Source organism: Leguminivora glycinivorella, chromosome Z (genome assembly GCF_023078275.1).
Source record: "Leguminivora glycinivorella isolate SPB_JAAS2020 chromosome Z, LegGlyc_1.1, whole genome shotgun sequence".
NCBI lineage: Eukaryota > Metazoa > Arthropoda > Insecta > Lepidoptera > Tortricidae > Leguminivora > Leguminivora glycinivorella.
The window spans coordinates 46,203,206-46,221,038 of NC_062998.1; the positions used below are offsets into that span (position 1 = coordinate 46,203,206).

Here is a 17,833-nt window from a genome sequence, read left to right on the forward strand (position 1 = left end):
CCGGAGCAGGCATGTCCTGGCTGGGTGTGGCGTCTCTTGTCTTGTCTTGTCTTGTTTTCTACAGATATTTTTTCCTTATTTTATTATTATCCATAAATCTAGTTACAACATTAAAATTAAATTTATGCGAAAATAAAGGAAATTTCATTCGAAAGACTTACAACATTACCTAGGATGGGACAAACAATGTAAATAGACATATCATAAATAAAATAGTAACTAAACACAATTAAAATACACAAAAAGATAATTCAAATAAAATAAAAATAATAACAAAAAGACCGCTTGTCAGGATCGAACCTGGTTACATCTGCATACGAAGCAAGCGCACTACCACGGGACTACGTCTTGACATGTACAACTTGACGAAATCAGCCTACAGAAACGAACGTCTAATGTCATGTCATGTTCCTGTCCATTGAGTGACACATGCGCTCCTAGCGGAGAGATTTGTAACTTCAGCTTAACACTGACAGCCGGTCATTTTTGCGACTGTTCTACTTCGACAGTTAGGCTTCCTTTAAATTCTACATTCCATACTATGATGTTTTCGTCAATGTCAAAGAGCATTGAATCACTACGTTTTAATGTCAATAAAAAGAGTGGAAGTATATACTACGAGTTTACTACCTATATACACCGTGGGCCTGAAGAACCCGAAAGATTTTTGACAGTGTATTCCTGACCACATTTAGAGACTATAAAGTCGCATAAACATTTCTGGATATCGCCTAGTTTCAGTACAAAATATATTGTTAGTGTTAACGGCGTCGATGCCATTATGGAGAATAGTCTCACTATCCTCATTGATAGATGGCAAAAAGTAAGAATGAGGTTTTAAAAAAATAAAACGTTCAAATTAATTTTAAGTGCCAGTATTATGACTAAAATTGACTTTTTATGTGAAAATACATTCAAAAATAGATAAAATCAACAAAAATATATGTCTGTCCAAAAATTACAAAACTCATTAATCTTTTTTGTTTGTTTTTAGATCAAAAATACGTGGTTAAAATTTTCGGGTTATAAAGGCCCACGGTGTAAGGACTTAGACACAGACAATCGATTCAGTACTTGTCTGTCAATTTCTTATGAAGGGAAGAGGTAGATATCCTTGACTGTCATTGCATGACTGAGTCATAGGTGATGACATTTCTATTATTTACATAAATTGAAATTGTAAAATATGTAGTTAATTAACATACATGCCCCGAAAATTAAAAGAATAAAAATGGAACCAAGCTAAGCAGGTACCTGCTGTTCAACGTACCATGCTTCGCTAAAATTAAAATGTCAATCAATATGAATGGAGTCACCGTCAGTCTACGCTGCACTGCGAGAAAAGAAGTTCATACTGCAACACTTGCTGGGAGAAGGATCTTATGCTAAAGTATGCTTTTAATGTTTGCAGGGCTTTCCCGATAAAGTCAGTAGATTAACGAATAACGACCTCACTCGATGTTTAACGCCCATTGTCCTATAATTACGACCAACCAACCTTATAAAATATAATTAATATCCTGATTCCAATCCAACATCGGGCCAACCCTTGATAAATTATGTTCATAATATGACTTAATCTGATCTAGCCATTACAAATCTGACATGTAGGTAATTGGGCTGGTCCATCCAGTATCCAGTACCGTCTGTGGTACCGTGTTATTGTTTGTAGGTTTACAGAGCAGTCTACATCGTTGACGAAACCCGTACCGTCGATCTAGCGTGTAAAGTGATCGACACGTCTACCGCTCCCCGCGCCTACTTGACCAAGTTCCTGCCGCGCGAGCTGGACATCCTCGCCCGCGTCAACCATCCCCACATCATACACGTCACCAACATCTACCAGCGCTACGCCAAGTACTTTGTATTCATGCGATTAGGCGAGAACGGTGATCTCCTAAATTACATATCAACCAAAGGGCCCCTATCTGAAGCCCAGTGCAGAGTTTGGATGCGGCAGTTGATGTGCGCCCTAGAATACATGCATGCCCTCAATGTCGCACACAGAGACCTTAAGTGCGAGAACATCCTCATTTCTGCAAATTTCAATGTGAAATTAACAGATTTTGGTTTCGCGCGCCGAACGCGGGAGGCTGGAGGGCCCAACGATGCTATGTCAGACACATTTTGTGGCTCTCTTTTGTACGCGGCTCCGGAGATACTGAAGGGTGTACCATATGCGCCGAAAATGGCCGACGTGTGGTCCATGGGAGTTATTCTATACGCTATGCTTAATAAAGCCCTACCGTTTAACGACAATTCTGTGCGGGTGTTATATGACAAACAGGTACCTACGCCTATTACAATTGTTATTTAAGGTCCCGGGGCCCATTTCTCAAAACCGAAACTTGTCATATTAGACATTGACTATCACTTGTAAATTGTAACTTGTAGCTTCGAGAAATGGGCCCCTGGGATTGTATAACCACAGATTTAATAAATTACTACTTAAACGTAGCAAAAAAGAGTAGAAATTAGAAAGTGCCAACATCGTAGTGTCGTCCCATTTTCTTACATTTAATTTGAAACCATTTTGAAACGCACTACGAAGTTGCCGACGATAACGTATTTTCTTCTAAGATACAGCGCAAGTGGCGTTTCCGCTCAAAGGTGGTCAGCGTTGTGTCGCCAGAGTGTCTGTCGCTGGTGACGGCGATGTTGGAGCCGGACGCGCAGTTGCGGCCCACTGCCACCGCTGTCTTCAGCGGGCCTTGGATCGCCTTGGAACCCCGATTAACCAGTAAGCTAGGGGCCTACTGCAAACACCGGAATTCGAAAAATGCGAGCATATTTCCCTGACAAACTTAAAGACAAAGATGACCGGCATTCGAGAACTTCGGTTTTCGCGGTAGTTCTCAGGTATTTGACTCTAATTTTCGATCAGCATTAGGTACGTGGCACAGAATGTGATCTAGTGATGCGATAGCGAAACACATCACTTACAAGTATGTACGCTCTTGCAACTCGTACTGATGTACTTACTGGGTGAATTTCTCAGCGTGATTTTTTTGTGGCGGAGCTGATAATCATTGTGTGGGCTAATTGTTTCCGGGTTTTTATTTTTTTTATGAAAACCAATCCTAAAATACTACCTTCGGCAACATTGCAAATTGTTACAAGTGTTATGTATATTTATTTAAAAATAATTTTCCATCGAAATTCTAATTTTGGTGTAGCGTCCAGAGCCTGTTTTTAGCGGATTATTGTTATGGTAAATCCAGTAAATCCGCAGCTATAAAGAAGACTTGCCATAACTTCATTCTTTATTACATTAAGTATATTTTAAGATGACATAACTCAATATTATTATAGAATTTGACACTTATAACTGAGCACCAAAAGTTGTCCGGGGGAAAGAACCAATTTTGGTGGTAAGTATTGAAATCATTTTTATGGTTAAACGAGACGCAGCAAGACGAACAAACGTGTCGTAACATGACCATTCAGGTTCGTTCCTGCATTTAGACATGACACAAGTGTCATACCTTGCTGGATTGGTCCGCCCCACACATAAATATCTAATTTTGGTGGGTCGTAATACTTTTTCCACCAAAATTGCATAAATTTAGGTGGTGAACAAATTGAGGGCAGTAACGTTTTTGTTTCTATTTTAAAAGTATTTATTACATGTCAAAAGTTTATTATTTCAAGTAGAAAATAATAGAAAAATGAATAAAAGGCTTTATTTTTGATTTTATTTTTTATTATTGTGGGTAGACCAATTTTGGTGGCGACCATGTCATTGAAATCGTAATTTCTCTAAAACTACTTATTATAATGAAAGGTCATTGATACATACCATTGGTAATAATTAGTTATGTAACATCAGTACATAATTTCAACAAAAATTACAAAACTAAAAAAATCCACCAAAATTAGGCAAATTTCGAGTATGTTGAAATCCACCCTGTACTACTACAGATTGTTAAAATAATATATTTCCTTTAGGTACAGTTTCATTCAGAATACCTAATAAATAAAATAAATAATGGGGGACACCTTACACAGGTCAACCTAATTCCAAACTAAGCATAGCTTATACTATATTGTGTTGGTATAATCTTATACTTTTAAACGAGCAATTCTTGTATATTTATTTATTTGTACCTATATATACCGACGATCTCGGAAACCGCTCTAACGATTTCGCTGAAATTTGTTATGTGGGGGTTTTCGGGGGTGAAAAATCGATCTAGCGTGGCCTTAGATCCCGGAAAACGCGAATTTTCGAGTTTTCATGAGTTTTTTTTTCGCGTTAGTAAACGTAAAATATGGTCGTTAATTTCGCCGCGCGCGCATCGATTCCGCTTAGCTCAGTCGTACGAGGTCGGTCGTCGGTCTAATGTACGCAGATAGATCGTAGGTGGTCAGGGTTTCGAATCCCGGCCAGAACTTAAGTTTTTGTTTTTTGTCTTTTTTTTGTTTTTGTATTTATAAGAGTTTTTTTTTATCTAAAGAAAATAGAACCGAGCGAAGCTCGGTCGCCCAGATACTTAGTACATAATATTGTAACTAGGTATTCAGAATACTGTTTCAGTTAGGTACCGCAGTTTCACCAACATACACATTTGAATACGACTCTAATATTGATGAAGAGTGTTTTCAAATAGTTTTTCATCACACCAACTGTAAAAGGCTCTCTTGAATCTTCGTAAAAAACTTATCCACAGTGCATAGTAATTTCATACAACTTTAACTCGATGTTCTAAACTTTCTAGTAGGATTGACCTTTAAACGATGATTTTGAATCATACATGTTCCCGGCTTCGCCACCAGTGGGCTTGATCGCTTTTTCTTTAGTGTATGGTATCTATTTCAGTTTATAATTTATATATAGTAGTGTTACTACTTAAAAAAACAAATCAAAAAATATTTAATAAAATAATTTGATTTGTTCCCTACATCATACATGTTTATTAAGTAAACTGATTTGTTAATTTTATAGTTCGTAAGTATATTCCTCGTGTTCAGGCGGTGAAAAATATTGTTTCACTCGGTGGTAAAATTTGTTTAACTTTCATGCCTTGAAACCCTCACAACGTTCAAGATTCTACATTCTAAATAAATATTAGAATCTTTCGCTTGCTCGGATATCAATATTGGCGCGTGCGATTAAATAACTTTGCCCACTTGTAAAACAAATAACTATTTGCAGAGTATACTGCAATGGAGGAATCATTGCTTAAGCAGGCGATGAAGGATTTAGAAAAGCCGCGAGCTCTCGAGGAAAATGAATCTGAAACAGGTGATGTAAAAGTTTTGTGCAGTAACTGATCCCTCATACCATACGTCTAGGTCAGCGGTTCTCAAACTTATTTTCTCATGGAACCCTTTTGGAAAGCAAAATATCTGATGGAACCCTTAAATTAAATAAATAAAAAAAAATAGTTTATAGCACGGTTTTATGGAAGAGAGTTGAAATTGCAAATCAGTCAGCCAAAATTCACACGGAGCCCCCAGAGAGGTTTCCGCTCCTAGGGCTCCGCGGAGCACACTTTGAGAATGGCTGGTCTAGGTTATGTTACATCTACGTTAAATAGTTGTGGTAGGTATTTAGATGGGTTTAGCCAAAGATATACCGGGTGCCCGGTAATTAATGGACAACCTTTTAACCACCAAAAGTGTGAAAATCTCGAAAACCAGGCGACTTTTACTAAACCTTAAAGTCGATTTTCTGGACCAGTATAAGGTGCCCTCTTGGTGGTTAAAAGGTTGTCCATTAATTACCGGGCACCCTGTATATAGCCTATGATTGGAATTTATCAACGGAGGTACGAAAAGTTTTGATCCTGTGTCGAAAGAAGATGGAGTAAATGCACTGCGGCTACAAAATTTTGGCCCACCGTTGACGGTACATGCACCAGACATGTCCAGTGTCCAGCCCAGTTTGATTTAAGCGTAGCGGTCTTGACACCTACATTTGCAACTCAAGTTTTGGAGCGACTAATTAATTAATTACCTAATATATACAAAATAATTTATTTATCTTATCTTTTTTTTATTAAAATGCCCGCTCCCGGAATAATGTACACCATTTTGACGAGGTGTACATAATTGCGGGAGTATCACGGAATAACGGAAACACAGTCCGTAATGTTTTTGTGTCCTATTACTATTTACGGTTAAGTATATTTATATATTTGATGTAAATACATTAAGTAAAGATTACAGATTATAGTGACATAATTACGGTACATATATTTTTTTGATTTTAATCTCATAATTGAATACGAAATGTATAGTCATTGACTAATACGTGCGAAATATTGGACTGTGGCATCAACATTAAATTTGTTTTATTTCATAAAATTAAAGCACAAAGTTTATTTATTTCAATGTTTTGAGTGTAATTGTTATATAATCTTCCAATATACTAAGAAAAAAAATCTTGTTTATGTTTTAATATAGCCTTTTTTTGACTGCCGTAATTAAGTACACGACTTTATATGAGTGTATCTTATTCCGGTATACTTATATAAAGTATATTAAAATATATAAACTCATAAAATAAGGTACAGAGACCCGGATATTATGTTTTTAAACTTCCTCAGTTAGCTAAAAATCTTTATACCGCATATTGGTTTGTCCGTCAGTCAGTCTGTCCGTCCACGATTTAGCTCAATCATCATTAGTAATAGAAAGCTAAAATTTACATGAGGACAGTACATAATAGGATAGACATATATAAATATAAAATAGTACCTATTTAAACCGATTTCATCAAACACGGCTAAGAAGAACACTCGATTAATTCAGCTCTTTCAAACGAAAAAAAACTAATCAAAATCGGTTCACCCATTCGAAAGCGATGCCTTAGACAGACGGACAGTGAAACTTATAACACCCTGTCGTTATATCATATAATCGTTATACCGTAAAATATCATATTTCCCTTCCCATTCCAGCTCACCAAAATATTGCCAATTATATAAAAAAACACTCTGTATAAGCATTTATCAAAACGATATGTGCATTATATATTTATGTAAACAATATTAATCTTTGTATTTATTTTTCTTACAGGTAATATGAAAACACTAAAGAAGTTAGATCCCTCATTGATGGCTCCTGTTAACGGCAGTGGACCTTTGGCTGGAAAATAATGTATTTTTGGTGAACTTCGCCAACCAGAGTATATCGCCTAATTTGTTAGTCGGGCTAAGCTAAGTCTGCGCCATTGCTCTAGTCGTCTATGTTAAGCGAAAGATCGGTACAGTCAGCGTCTCATGTATTATTTAGAATTATGGTAAAATGGAGTGTTACGATATACCTGCACTATCAATTTGTATTCAATTTTCACTGTACCTAAACACCTACCTACGTTAAATGATGTGTGAAGTGAAATTGTCATTTATTTAAATTATACCCATCTGTTACTATACTCAGATTTTTTTTTATTCTGGTTCACCATATTATATATTACTACTTGTCTATTAAGGCCTGACCAGAAATATATGACTACGCGCCATGTTGCGGAATTTCATGAGAACTATTTTTTATACTTGTCGCCGCATACCATAGCCTCATACCATACGTCATAGAATAACAGCGCCCTCTTGACAATAGGTAGTCATATATTTCTTTTCTGGTCAGGCTTTATGTACTAAAGCCAATGTGTTTGTTTCCGATTCTTAGAGTGGGTAGGTAAGCTAACCCTGCAGGCACACACTTTGTAATGACATGAGTATGACAAAGAATCGACCGCTCTATTATTTTTGCCAAGCGCTTCTTCGTCAACCGTTGGGACTTTGTACAGCTTGGCAAACAACTAAAAACAACAACATTGCTCTTTAAAGTTTCGGTCGTGAATAAAATCATATCGTTACCATAAAATAGGCAGATACCTTATGAATAACTATTAGTACAGTAAAGTTTTCTAAGATAGAGTTCATAAACTTAATGACTATCCATACTTACTTAATATTATAAATGGGAAAGTGTGTGTGTCTGTTTGTTTGTCCGTCTATCACGGCCAAACGGAGCGACGACTTGACGTGATTTTTTTAAGTAAGAGATAGTTGAAGGGATGGAGAGTGACATAGGCTACTTTTTGTCTTTTTCTAACGCGTGCGAAGCCGCGGGCAAAAGCTAGTCCATACTAATATTATAAATGGGAAAGTGTGTGTGTCTGTTTGTTTGTCCGTCTTTCACGGCAAAACGGAGCGACGAATTGACGTGATTTTTTAAGTGGAGATAGTTGAAGGGATGGAAAGTGACATAGGCAACTGTTTGTCTCTTTCTAACGCGAGAGAAGCCGCATAGAACACCGAGCAGAGGGAACTCTTTGGAGCGTTATTTATACTAAATACTCTTTGTTTTTCTCTCCAGTTTAGTATCTGTAACCTGACTGACACTAGTGATTAGAGACGACAGTGACAATACCATAACCACACCATAACCACCACTGAAATAGGAAACCTATATATAGGTCTATGATAACCACACACTGAGAATCACCAGTTCATGACAATAGACCGCGTGTATTATACAAACATCACAATACCCCACAAACGGGTATTAAATAAAACTAAATGACATAATTATACTGAAAATCGCAACATAACAACTTTTATATTCTTAGCATATTTACATCATGTATCGAAGACGTTCATCGCTCGTAGATATTTATAAATGGATATCACGACGCCGTCGGACATAAAGCTCCTAGAAGATAAAGGATTTCAACTGGAGGGCGTGATAGGAGACGGATGCTACTCAAAAGTACGGCCTTGAGGTACCTGCAGGCAGTGGTTCGAATCTGGAGTTCTAGCTAGTTGAGTGGATATAGCTTATGCTCATCAATACACTTACATATAAATTTTACATAACGATGTATTTCGTGAAGGTGTAAAACTGTGAAATTGTAAACAGACGTAGTCCCTTATTTTTAAGCCTCCTTATGAAACAAATACAAAGTAGCTATTAACTTCAGCTAGCATTCTAGATTCGTACCAGAAATCCATACTAATTATAAATGGGAAAGTGTGCGTGTCTGTTTGTCCGTCTTTCACGACAAAGCGGAGCGACGAATTGACGTGATTTTTTAAGTGGAGATTGGAGATAGTTGAAGCGATGAAGAGTGACGTAAGCTACTTTTGTCTCTTTCTAACGCGAGCGAAGCCGCGAGCAAAAGCTAGTATTTTAATAAAATGTACACATTAACTAGGTACGTAGGTATCCCTTTGATTTTTAAACCATTCAATGCAATGCAATTAGGTACCTAATATGAGCTCAAGTTTAAAAAATCCCGTAGGTTTTCAAGGCGTTTCACATTCGGCGAGGCAGCAAAACTCCAGTAGTACTCGCGTGTAAAGTTATTGACACTGCATCGGCGGCTAAGGATTATAAGAACAAGTTCCTGCCGCGCGAGCTGGACATTCTTGTCCGCGTCAACCACCCCCACATCATACCAGTCACCAGCATCTTCCAACGGCAAACAAAGTACTTCATATTCATGAGACTGGGCGACAATGGTGATTTATACGACTTCGTCTCGAAGAACGGCCGCGTGCCAGAGAAACAAAGCAGGTTGTGGACGAGACAGATCATATCCGCTATCAACTACATCCATGCTTTGAACATCGCGCATAGAGACTTGAAGTGTGAGAATATCCTGATCACCTCAAATTTCAACGTCAAGGTGACAGACTTCGGTTTCGCACGAACCGTTTTTAGGAGGGGCACCGATATCCTATCGGAGACGTACTGCGGTACGCTGTCGTATGCGGCGCCAGAAATACTCAAAGGCATCCCATACTATCCTAAAATGGCTGACATGTGGTCCATGGGTGTTATTCTTTACACCATGCTTAATCAGGCCCTGCCTTTCAAGGAGAACACTGTTAAAGAGTTGTATGAGAAGCAGGTACCTTTTCATTTTATTTTAATACCTACTTACTCATATACTCCTTGTTTTTTTTTTTATATCTGATATATATATGAGTTTGGAGAGCAAGAATCCTACCAGGTTCCCTGTTTACAAACCCGTATAATTACTTAGGTAGTTAAATAATTGAATATGTTAGCCGTAGAGTAATCATTAATCACATCGATGTATCCTGAGACTGGCTGAGACTCTTGCATCTTCCGAATGGACGTATTTGAATTAATGAACTATTCTTAATGCGAAAGGTTAAGAAGCAGTGGCGGTTTCGGTCCTGCGTGGTGAACGATTTGTCGGCGGAGTGCAAGGACCAAGTGACGCAGCTGATGGAGCCCGAAGCCAAGGCGCGCCCCACCGCCGCCAAAGTGTTCAGCGGGACATGGATATCCATGGACCAAAGAATCGCCAGTAAGATTGTACTAATCTCAATTTTAGTTCAAAAAGCAGTGTTTCGCTCCTGCGGTTTTATGTCGGAGTGCATGGATCAGGTAGCGTAGTGCGGAGTGACGATGACGCCAAGGTGTGGTCCCTACCCGGCAAATTGTTCTCTTAGATTTCCATGACCGAAAGAATCGCTACGTACCTACACGAGTGAAATTGTACTATTCTAAATGGTTAAGAAGCGATAAGGTCAATCAATCTATCAAGCCAGTTGCATTGAATATCTAAAACATAACGAAAGCCTAACAAAATCTTGTTAGTGTTTAGTTACAAGTTTTCACCTACCTAAGGTTTTTTATACACCAAACTGGCTTGGAATAGTAATTTTGGTCAACACACGTAAATAAAATCACAACATCAATTATCTTACAGAATTGACTCACGTGGAAGAAACTTTGCTTAAAAAAGCTATCGCTATCGAGAAGCGTTTCAAGCCCGACGACGACACATCACATACAAATCACACACTCGACACGATAAGCATCACCTCAGCTACTACGAGAAACAGGCCAGGTACGTGTCAAATCTAATCACATGAATTTTACTTTTTAGGGTTCCGTAGTCAACTAGGAACCCTTATAATTTCGCCATGTCTGTCCGTCCGTCTGTCCGTCCGCGGATAATCTCAGTGACCGTTAGCACTAGAAAGCTGAAATTTGGTACCAATATGTATATCAATCACGCCGCCAAAGTGGCAAAATAATAATTTTTAAGAAAAAAAAACCGTCGCCTTTCGGGTTCTGGTGAAAGCTACTTGCGAATGTTGGATTATGTAGAAATGTGTAAGTATTTTTTAAAACTGCTTTTAATGCTTTAATTATTAGATGACAACACAAATGAATATACGTATAACGTTGAGGTTTGAGGAGTTTCCTCAATTCCTCATGAATCCGATTATATTATAAGAAATCGAAGCTTGACAAACTTTGACTTGAAAACTCAATATGCTTAACAAACATAACTAAATAAATGTCACTGTTCTAAACTTAAATTAAATGCATGCTTTTCTTACAAAAATACCAAAGTCACTATGAGTGTGCCGTTCAGATTTGAGGAGTTCGGTTCTGACTATCATCAGCAGTTCCACTGCACCAAATGTCACTGTTCTGGACGTACCTAAGTGCATGCTGTTCTTATAAAAATAACGAAGTCACTATAAGCGTGCCGTTCAGATTTGAGGAGTTCGGTTCTGACCATCATCAGCAGTTCCACTGTACCAAATGTCACTGTTCTAGACGTAAGCGCATGCTGTTCTTATAAAAATGGCAAAGTCACTATAAGCGTGCCGTTCAGATTTGAGGAGTTTGGTTCTGCCCATCATCAGCAGTTCCACTGCACCAAATGTCACTGTTCTGGACGTAAGTGCATGCTGTTCTTATAAAAATACCGAAGTCACTATAAGCGTGCCGTACAAATTTGAGGAGTTCGGTTCTGACCATCATCAGCAATTCCACTGCACCAAATGTCACTGTTCTGGACGAAAGTGCACGCTGTTCTTATAAAAATAGCAAAGTCACTATAAGCGTGCCGTTCAGATTTGAAGAGTTCCGTTCTGGCCATCATCAGCAGTTCCACTGCACCAAATGTCACTGTTCTGTACCTAAATGCATTCTGTTCCTTTAAAAACACAAAAATCACCATATGTATGCCTTTCAGATTCGAGGAGTTCCCTCGATTTCTCCAGGATCCCATCATCAGAACTGGTTTCTGAGAAAAATGGGACCAATCTGTATGCATATACATTCAATCAAAAAAAAATTTTCAAAATATGCATACAGATTGGTCCCATTTTTCTCAGGACCCAGTTCTGATGATGGAATCCTGGAGAAATCGAGGGAACTCCAAATCTGAAAGGCCCACATAGGGTGATTTTTGTGTTTTTTAAGGAACAGGAAGGTATTTACGTACGGAACAGTGACATTTGGTGGAGTGGAACTGCTGATGATGGTCAGAACGGAACTCCTCAAATCTGAACGGCACGCTTATAGTGACTTCGGTATTTTTATAAGAACAGCATGCCCTTACGTCCAGAACAGTGACATTTGGTGCAGTGGAACTCCTGATGATGGTCAGAACGGAACTCCTCAAATCTGAACGGCACGTTTATAGTGGCTTTGGTATTTTTATAAGAACAGCATGCACTTACGTCCAGAATAGTGACATTTGGTGCAGTGGAACTGCTGATGATGGTCAGAACCGAACTCCTCAAATCTAAACGGCACACTTATAGTGACTTTGGTATTTTTATTAGAACAGCATGCATTTAAGTTCAGAACAGTAACATTTATTTAGTTATGTTTGTTAAGCATATTGAGTTTTCAAGTCAAATTTTGTCAAGCTTCGATTTCTTATAATCGGATTCATGAGGAATTGAGGAAACTCCTCAAACCTTAACGGTATACGTATATTGATTTTTGTTGCCATCGAATAATTAAAGCATTAAAAGCAGTTACAAAAATACCTACACATTTCTACATAATCCAACATTCGCAAGTAGCTTTCACCAGAACACCAAAAGCGGCGGTTTTTTTTTCTTAAAAATTATTTTCTTACTCCTCTTCTCTAAGAAAACATTTTTTTCCAGTTTTTATTTTACCACTTTGTCGGCGTGATTGATATACATATTGGTACCAAATTTCAGCTTTCTATAGTGCTAACGGTCACTGAGAGTATCCGCGGACGGACGGACGGACAGACATGGCGAAACTATAAACTATAAGGGTTCCTAGTTGACTACGGAACCCTAAAAAGAAACCGACAGGATATTATCTAGCTCTCGAGGTTTTTATTTTAGTCATGTTATAGACAGAAGGTTAAGGGTTCTTTTGTACCTTTTTGGAACAGGAAACAAAGCCTGAAAAGCTAGCCGGCTTCTTCAGGGTGATTATTTAGTTCATTACGCCACACTGAATTATTTAAGTAAGTACTATGGGACCAACAACCACGAAACGGCGAAAGAATAAAATCATCTCCCTAAAATATACATACTTATTATAGGTAAGTAAGTAAAAATAACCTAAATCTCAACTTCACCATAACGATACTCTAGCAAACTTTCTAGTTATTTCTGTTTTTTTTTGCTCTTCCAGAACAAGCTCTTAAATGATTATGTTTATATTTTTATATTTTTTTTTCAACAGGTTTAAATACATTAAAAAGCACCGCAACGATATCATCAATGAAAGAATCCGTACCGCACTTCAGTGATTATAGATAGGTAATCAAAAATCAAAATAAAGAACGCTAAATATTACCTTTAATTTTTCATTGTTGAAAATATTTTGCGCCACTCATTTCACACTTCTTTACTCTCTTTATGTAGAATACCTACTTACTAGTTTTTGAGTGGAGAGTATGTTGATTCTATTTAAGTTAATCGAATTTCAAATATGATTGACCTAAATTGCCAGGGCCAGGGCCCAGGAGTCAAGGGTCCCTTGCAATGGAACGCTGTTGACTAATACCAAGGGTAATTGTAAGTGCGTTTTCACATTATCCGATCCGATATTGGATGTAGGAAGGATTTCAAAGGCAAAAATCAAAGATGGCGGCTTAAATATATAGGATATCGGTCCTGCATCCGGTATCGGATCGGTTTTCAACGCACTAAGGGCTGAGTGCACGCTCATATTAGGCGTGCAACGGGGCGGGGCGTGCGGCGTGCATCTCAAACAACTGAAGCTCATACAAGTGTCTTGATACTCTTGATTCGACGTTGCATTAATCAAACATTAAAATGCACTCATGTGCTAGAGATCCGAGAGCTGCAGGAACGGTGGAACCAATACACCGATTACACACGGGTGCAAATGTATTTTACTCCTCGTGTTTTGAAAAACTCGCCAAGTTCATTCGCGGTTCAACTTATAGAATCACTAGCTTTTGCCCGCGGCTTCGCTCGCATTAGAAAGAGACAAAAAGTAGCCTATGTCACTCTCCATCCCTTCAACTATCTCCACTTAAAAAAACACGTCAATTCGTCGCACCGTTTTGCCGTGAAAGACGGACAAACAGACAGACACACACACTTTCTCATTTATAATATTAGTATGGATTTCACTACTCGTTTTTCAATTCCACACTCGGCGTAAAAATACAACTTTGCACCCTTGTATAACAAATAAGTCTAATAACTATTCCCTTATGGCAAGCTAACACTGTGTTTTATCAATTTGTCTTACCTGCGTATTATTATAACTTAAATTTAGCATTCCAAATTCCAATAAATAGTAGAAAAATAAGAAACTAATGTGTAACCTAATACAACTTTTTTCAGCTCAAACAGGTATAAATCAATGTAATTGAAAAGAAAATTGTGTACTTCAATGATTTAATTATTTTTATTTTGGATAGAACGGATTTATTGTTTTTTAACTAATATATTCGCTTATAATTAAACTCAAATCGAATTCAACTATAATTGTATAATAAAACAATTTATACATTATAAGAGTGCTACACATACACAATGTATATACTGGTTGCACGCGATCCGACTATTTACATATATTAAATCATTTAAACTTCATTGCAGTACCTAATCAACAAAAACGATGGATGGTGACAGGCTGAAAGAATTATTATAGAAATCTGTGCCCTGTTTATCAAAACTTACAAGCCTTGTATTATAAGCATTTTGCCTGTAAAATTATTCATTATTACAAGAAAGTGTTTATCAAAACTTCACTTGTAGACTACAAGTTACAAGTGACGTTTTTAATTTTACAAGTATATTTTTACACGTTTATTCGTGATTTTGTTTATCAAAATATTACTTGTAAGTTACAACTTGTAAAAAATGACGCAAAAACCTTAGAGTGTCCGGAGACCCTCTATTCCGTATTACAAGTTCACAAGTGTCGGTTGGTAGGTGTTTTTAATTAGATTGTATTTCAAAATGTGGCTAAATGATTCGAGTGTCCACGGAACCAGATTTATAATAGTCATGTTCATACAATAAAAAATATAGTAGATTATGTTAGGGAGCAAAATTACATAATTATTTACAGCGAGAGCGTAAATTGAATCCTGAGCATAGCGAGGGATTCAAGTGTTAACAAAAGGTGGAAATTTTGTTAATATTATATACTGACAACATGAAGTCCTTGAACGAAAAGTGCAACTTTGCTCCCTCCTCACAGAGAAAAAAGTAGCCTTTCCCTTGAGTGATGTGAAAATATCACTTTAAAATTCCGCTTCTAACGAATAGCATTTGTCGAATTATAAATATCAATACGCTCACTAATTCCAATAAGGTCTAGTACAGGTTGGAAGGTCAGATGGCAGTCACTTTAGTAAAAACTAGTGCCTACGCCAAATCTTGGGATTAGTTGTCATAGCGAACCCCAGCCTCCATGAGCCACGGCAAATGCCGGGATAACGCAAGGAGGATGATGATGATATCAATTAGCTCATACGTGACTATGTCAAAAATTTTAATGGCCATGTGCCGGAAAATTTCGTATGTTACACGTGGGAAAAGGGAATTCGTATTTTTTTTTATATGTTAGGCACAGACGTTATACTATTCAGCCATGTATTTAACTAGTCCACAACCATTTAAAAACAAAAAAAGTGACATGGCGGGGAAAGAACATGGTGGCGGTACATTAATTTGATTTTAGAATCACAAGAATTACAAGTAAAAATTTACAAGTGTGTAATTTTACAATCCTTGTAGGTTTTTTTTGATGAACATGATTTACACGTACTTGTGAAATTTTTCTTGTAACGTGTAACTTTTGAACTTGTAGACTTGTAATATTTGATAAACAGGGCATGTATAAATTATCTGCGTGAAAAGGTGGGAAGGTTATGTAGACAGTTAATATTCAACTTCCCTAAAGGAACACAAATAAAAGGTCAGTTCGCATGTAACCAGCCTAACACGTGAGCATAGACAATGCACAAAACAACATATTGGAGCCAAATATCCTGTCTACTTTACTAATGTGCTGTCGGAAAGCTGCCAACATTTCGGAAAAATATACTAAATATTATCCATTTGAAAGTTTTCTTTTGTTTGTTTGTTTTTTTTTTTAATTTCCGTGATTTTTCCGATTTCTTGGTAGTTTTCGGTAACTTGCACATCGATAGACTTTCTACAAGTTTGACACTGACTTAATCGCTAGCGAGTGCGTTTTGCATCTCGCTCGTAAACGCCAGCGAATACGGCAGTGTCTCGTAGAAACACCACTGTAGTCTACTTATCTTAATCACCGCCACGCGACTTTGACGTGTCCAGACGTCAAATCTTATCCCTTTGTCGTATATTCGTGACTTTAGAAGTACAAGGTGTTAGTCCGCTGGCAGTGGCAGAGTTAACCTATCCTCTAACTAAACACAAACGTTCAATGATGCACAAGCGCATCATGGATCGTAATGCTTCGTATACACAAAGGGATTCAGCGAAAATTCGTAATATCCAGAGATATTGCACATAATATGATGATCTAGTAGATAAGGTAAGGTACTTGCAGGTAATTAGACTAATAAGGCCCACCAGAAAAATACGAGTAATGTAGGTACTTGCAACAAAGTAATCATATTGTCAAAATACTAAGTAATATACTGGATTCTTGATAGCTTTTTATTACTCGTATGTACATCATTTTACATGTTACTTTAATACATGGTTGCAGGACTTGCAAGTACCGACATTATTTTTCAGGTAGGCCTTACTATCTCATAATAACCATATTTATTTATCAGATCATTTTGTGTGCAAAACGGCGTGATCGCAAGATATGTTCGAGCCCTGACAGGCAAGCACGGACGCGTGATAAATGATATAACGCCAGGCCGTCCTTTTCGCACTACATGTTTGTAAGTGCGATAGGGACGCACCAATGCGATAAAATGTATCCAACTAGTGCGTCACGTCTGATAGTAATCTCAATGATAGCGAAAGATGGAATAATGAATATTCGCAGAATTCCTATGTCGAAACGCGCCAATACGTATACGCTGGGAATACCTAACTAATACATATTGATAAAAACGAAACATACTGTTACCTTGCTCATACCCTATACGTGTGAAGAGGAAGCCCGCCCACGGCCCGGACAGCACCGTAAACCATTTAAACCATCTAAAGTACTATTGTACCTAAATTATATTATAATAACGTTAACCGAATGCTTAGCATTACGAAAAATTACTTGTGAATTTCGTGTTAACGTCAGGTGGGGTACGAAAAATAACGGTAAGTATTTCCTATACCAGGAGGAATTAATTGATCCGCAGGCTCTGCTCCTAATAGTGAACGGTTTTTAGCGACTTAAAAATAATTTAATTTTTGTTACACTTTGATATGTTTTAAGCGTGACAAGCAACGACAATTAGAACGATAATGGCGTACTTATATTAAATATTTGCAAGCATAATTAGAAACTAAAGGTTTCTTATATATTATAACAAAAGTTTGAAAGTTATCATCGCTTGAGTACAACCTTTGTTTAATTATTTCCAGGAAGCATCTGATAAAAAGAAATGTAAACGCTAGCTAAG

At 37.4% G+C, this 17,833-nt stretch overlaps 2 protein-coding genes across 2 annotated transcripts; both read left to right on the plus strand.

Annotated features, from left to right (window-relative positions):
• Positions 1-1,259: 1,259 nt before the first annotated feature.
• LOC125241728 (testis-specific serine/threonine-protein kinase 3-like) lies at positions 1,260-7,247 on the plus strand. Its single transcript, XM_048150334.1, has 5 exons — positions 1,260-1,390; positions 1,673-2,287; positions 2,581-2,740; positions 5,156-5,245; positions 7,024-7,247. Exons 1-5 carry the CDS (start codon positions 1,307-1,309, stop codon positions 7,101-7,103), a joined length of 1,029 nt encoding a protein of 342 aa, XP_048006291.1. The 5' UTR covers positions 1,260-1,306; the 3' UTR covers positions 7,104-7,247.
• Positions 7,248-8,541: 1,294 nt separating this feature from the next.
• LOC125241928 (testis-specific serine/threonine-protein kinase 3-like) lies at positions 8,542-13,610 on the plus strand. The gene is made up of 5 exons (XM_048150636.1): positions 8,542-8,721; positions 9,254-9,865; positions 10,132-10,291; positions 10,697-10,837; positions 13,465-13,610. Exons 1-5 carry the CDS (start codon positions 8,632-8,634, stop codon positions 13,539-13,541), a joined length of 1,080 nt encoding a protein of 359 aa, XP_048006593.1. The 5' UTR covers positions 8,542-8,631; the 3' UTR covers positions 13,542-13,610.
• The last annotated feature ends 4,223 nt before the right edge of the window (positions 13,611-17,833 follow it).

Excerpts from the sequence above, each read along its gene's own strand:
- LOC125241728 (XM_048150334.1), top strand. The coding sequence starts at position 1,307 with ATGGAGTCACCGTCAGTCTACGCTGCACTGCGAGAAAAGAAGTTCATA. Across the intron at positions 2,741-5,155 it reads CTTGGAACCCCGATTAACCA|AGTATACTGCAATGGAGGAA; the intron begins GTAAGCTAGGGG and ends AACTATTTGCAG. Across the intron at positions 5,246-7,023 it reads GGAAAATGAATCTGAAACAG|GTAATATGAAAACACTAAAG; the intron begins GTGATGTAAAAG and ends TTTTTCTTACAG.
- LOC125241928 (XM_048150636.1), top strand. The coding sequence starts at position 8,632 with ATGGATATCACGACGCCGTCGGACATAAAGCTCCTAGAAGATAAAGGA. Across the intron at positions 8,722-9,253 it reads GAGACGGATGCTACTCAAAA|GTTTTCAAGGCGTTTCACAT; the intron begins GTACGGCCTTGA and ends AAAATCCCGTAG. Across the intron at positions 10,292-10,696 it reads CATGGACCAAAGAATCGCCA|AATTGACTCACGTGGAAGAA; the intron begins GTAAGATTGTAC and ends ATTATCTTACAG.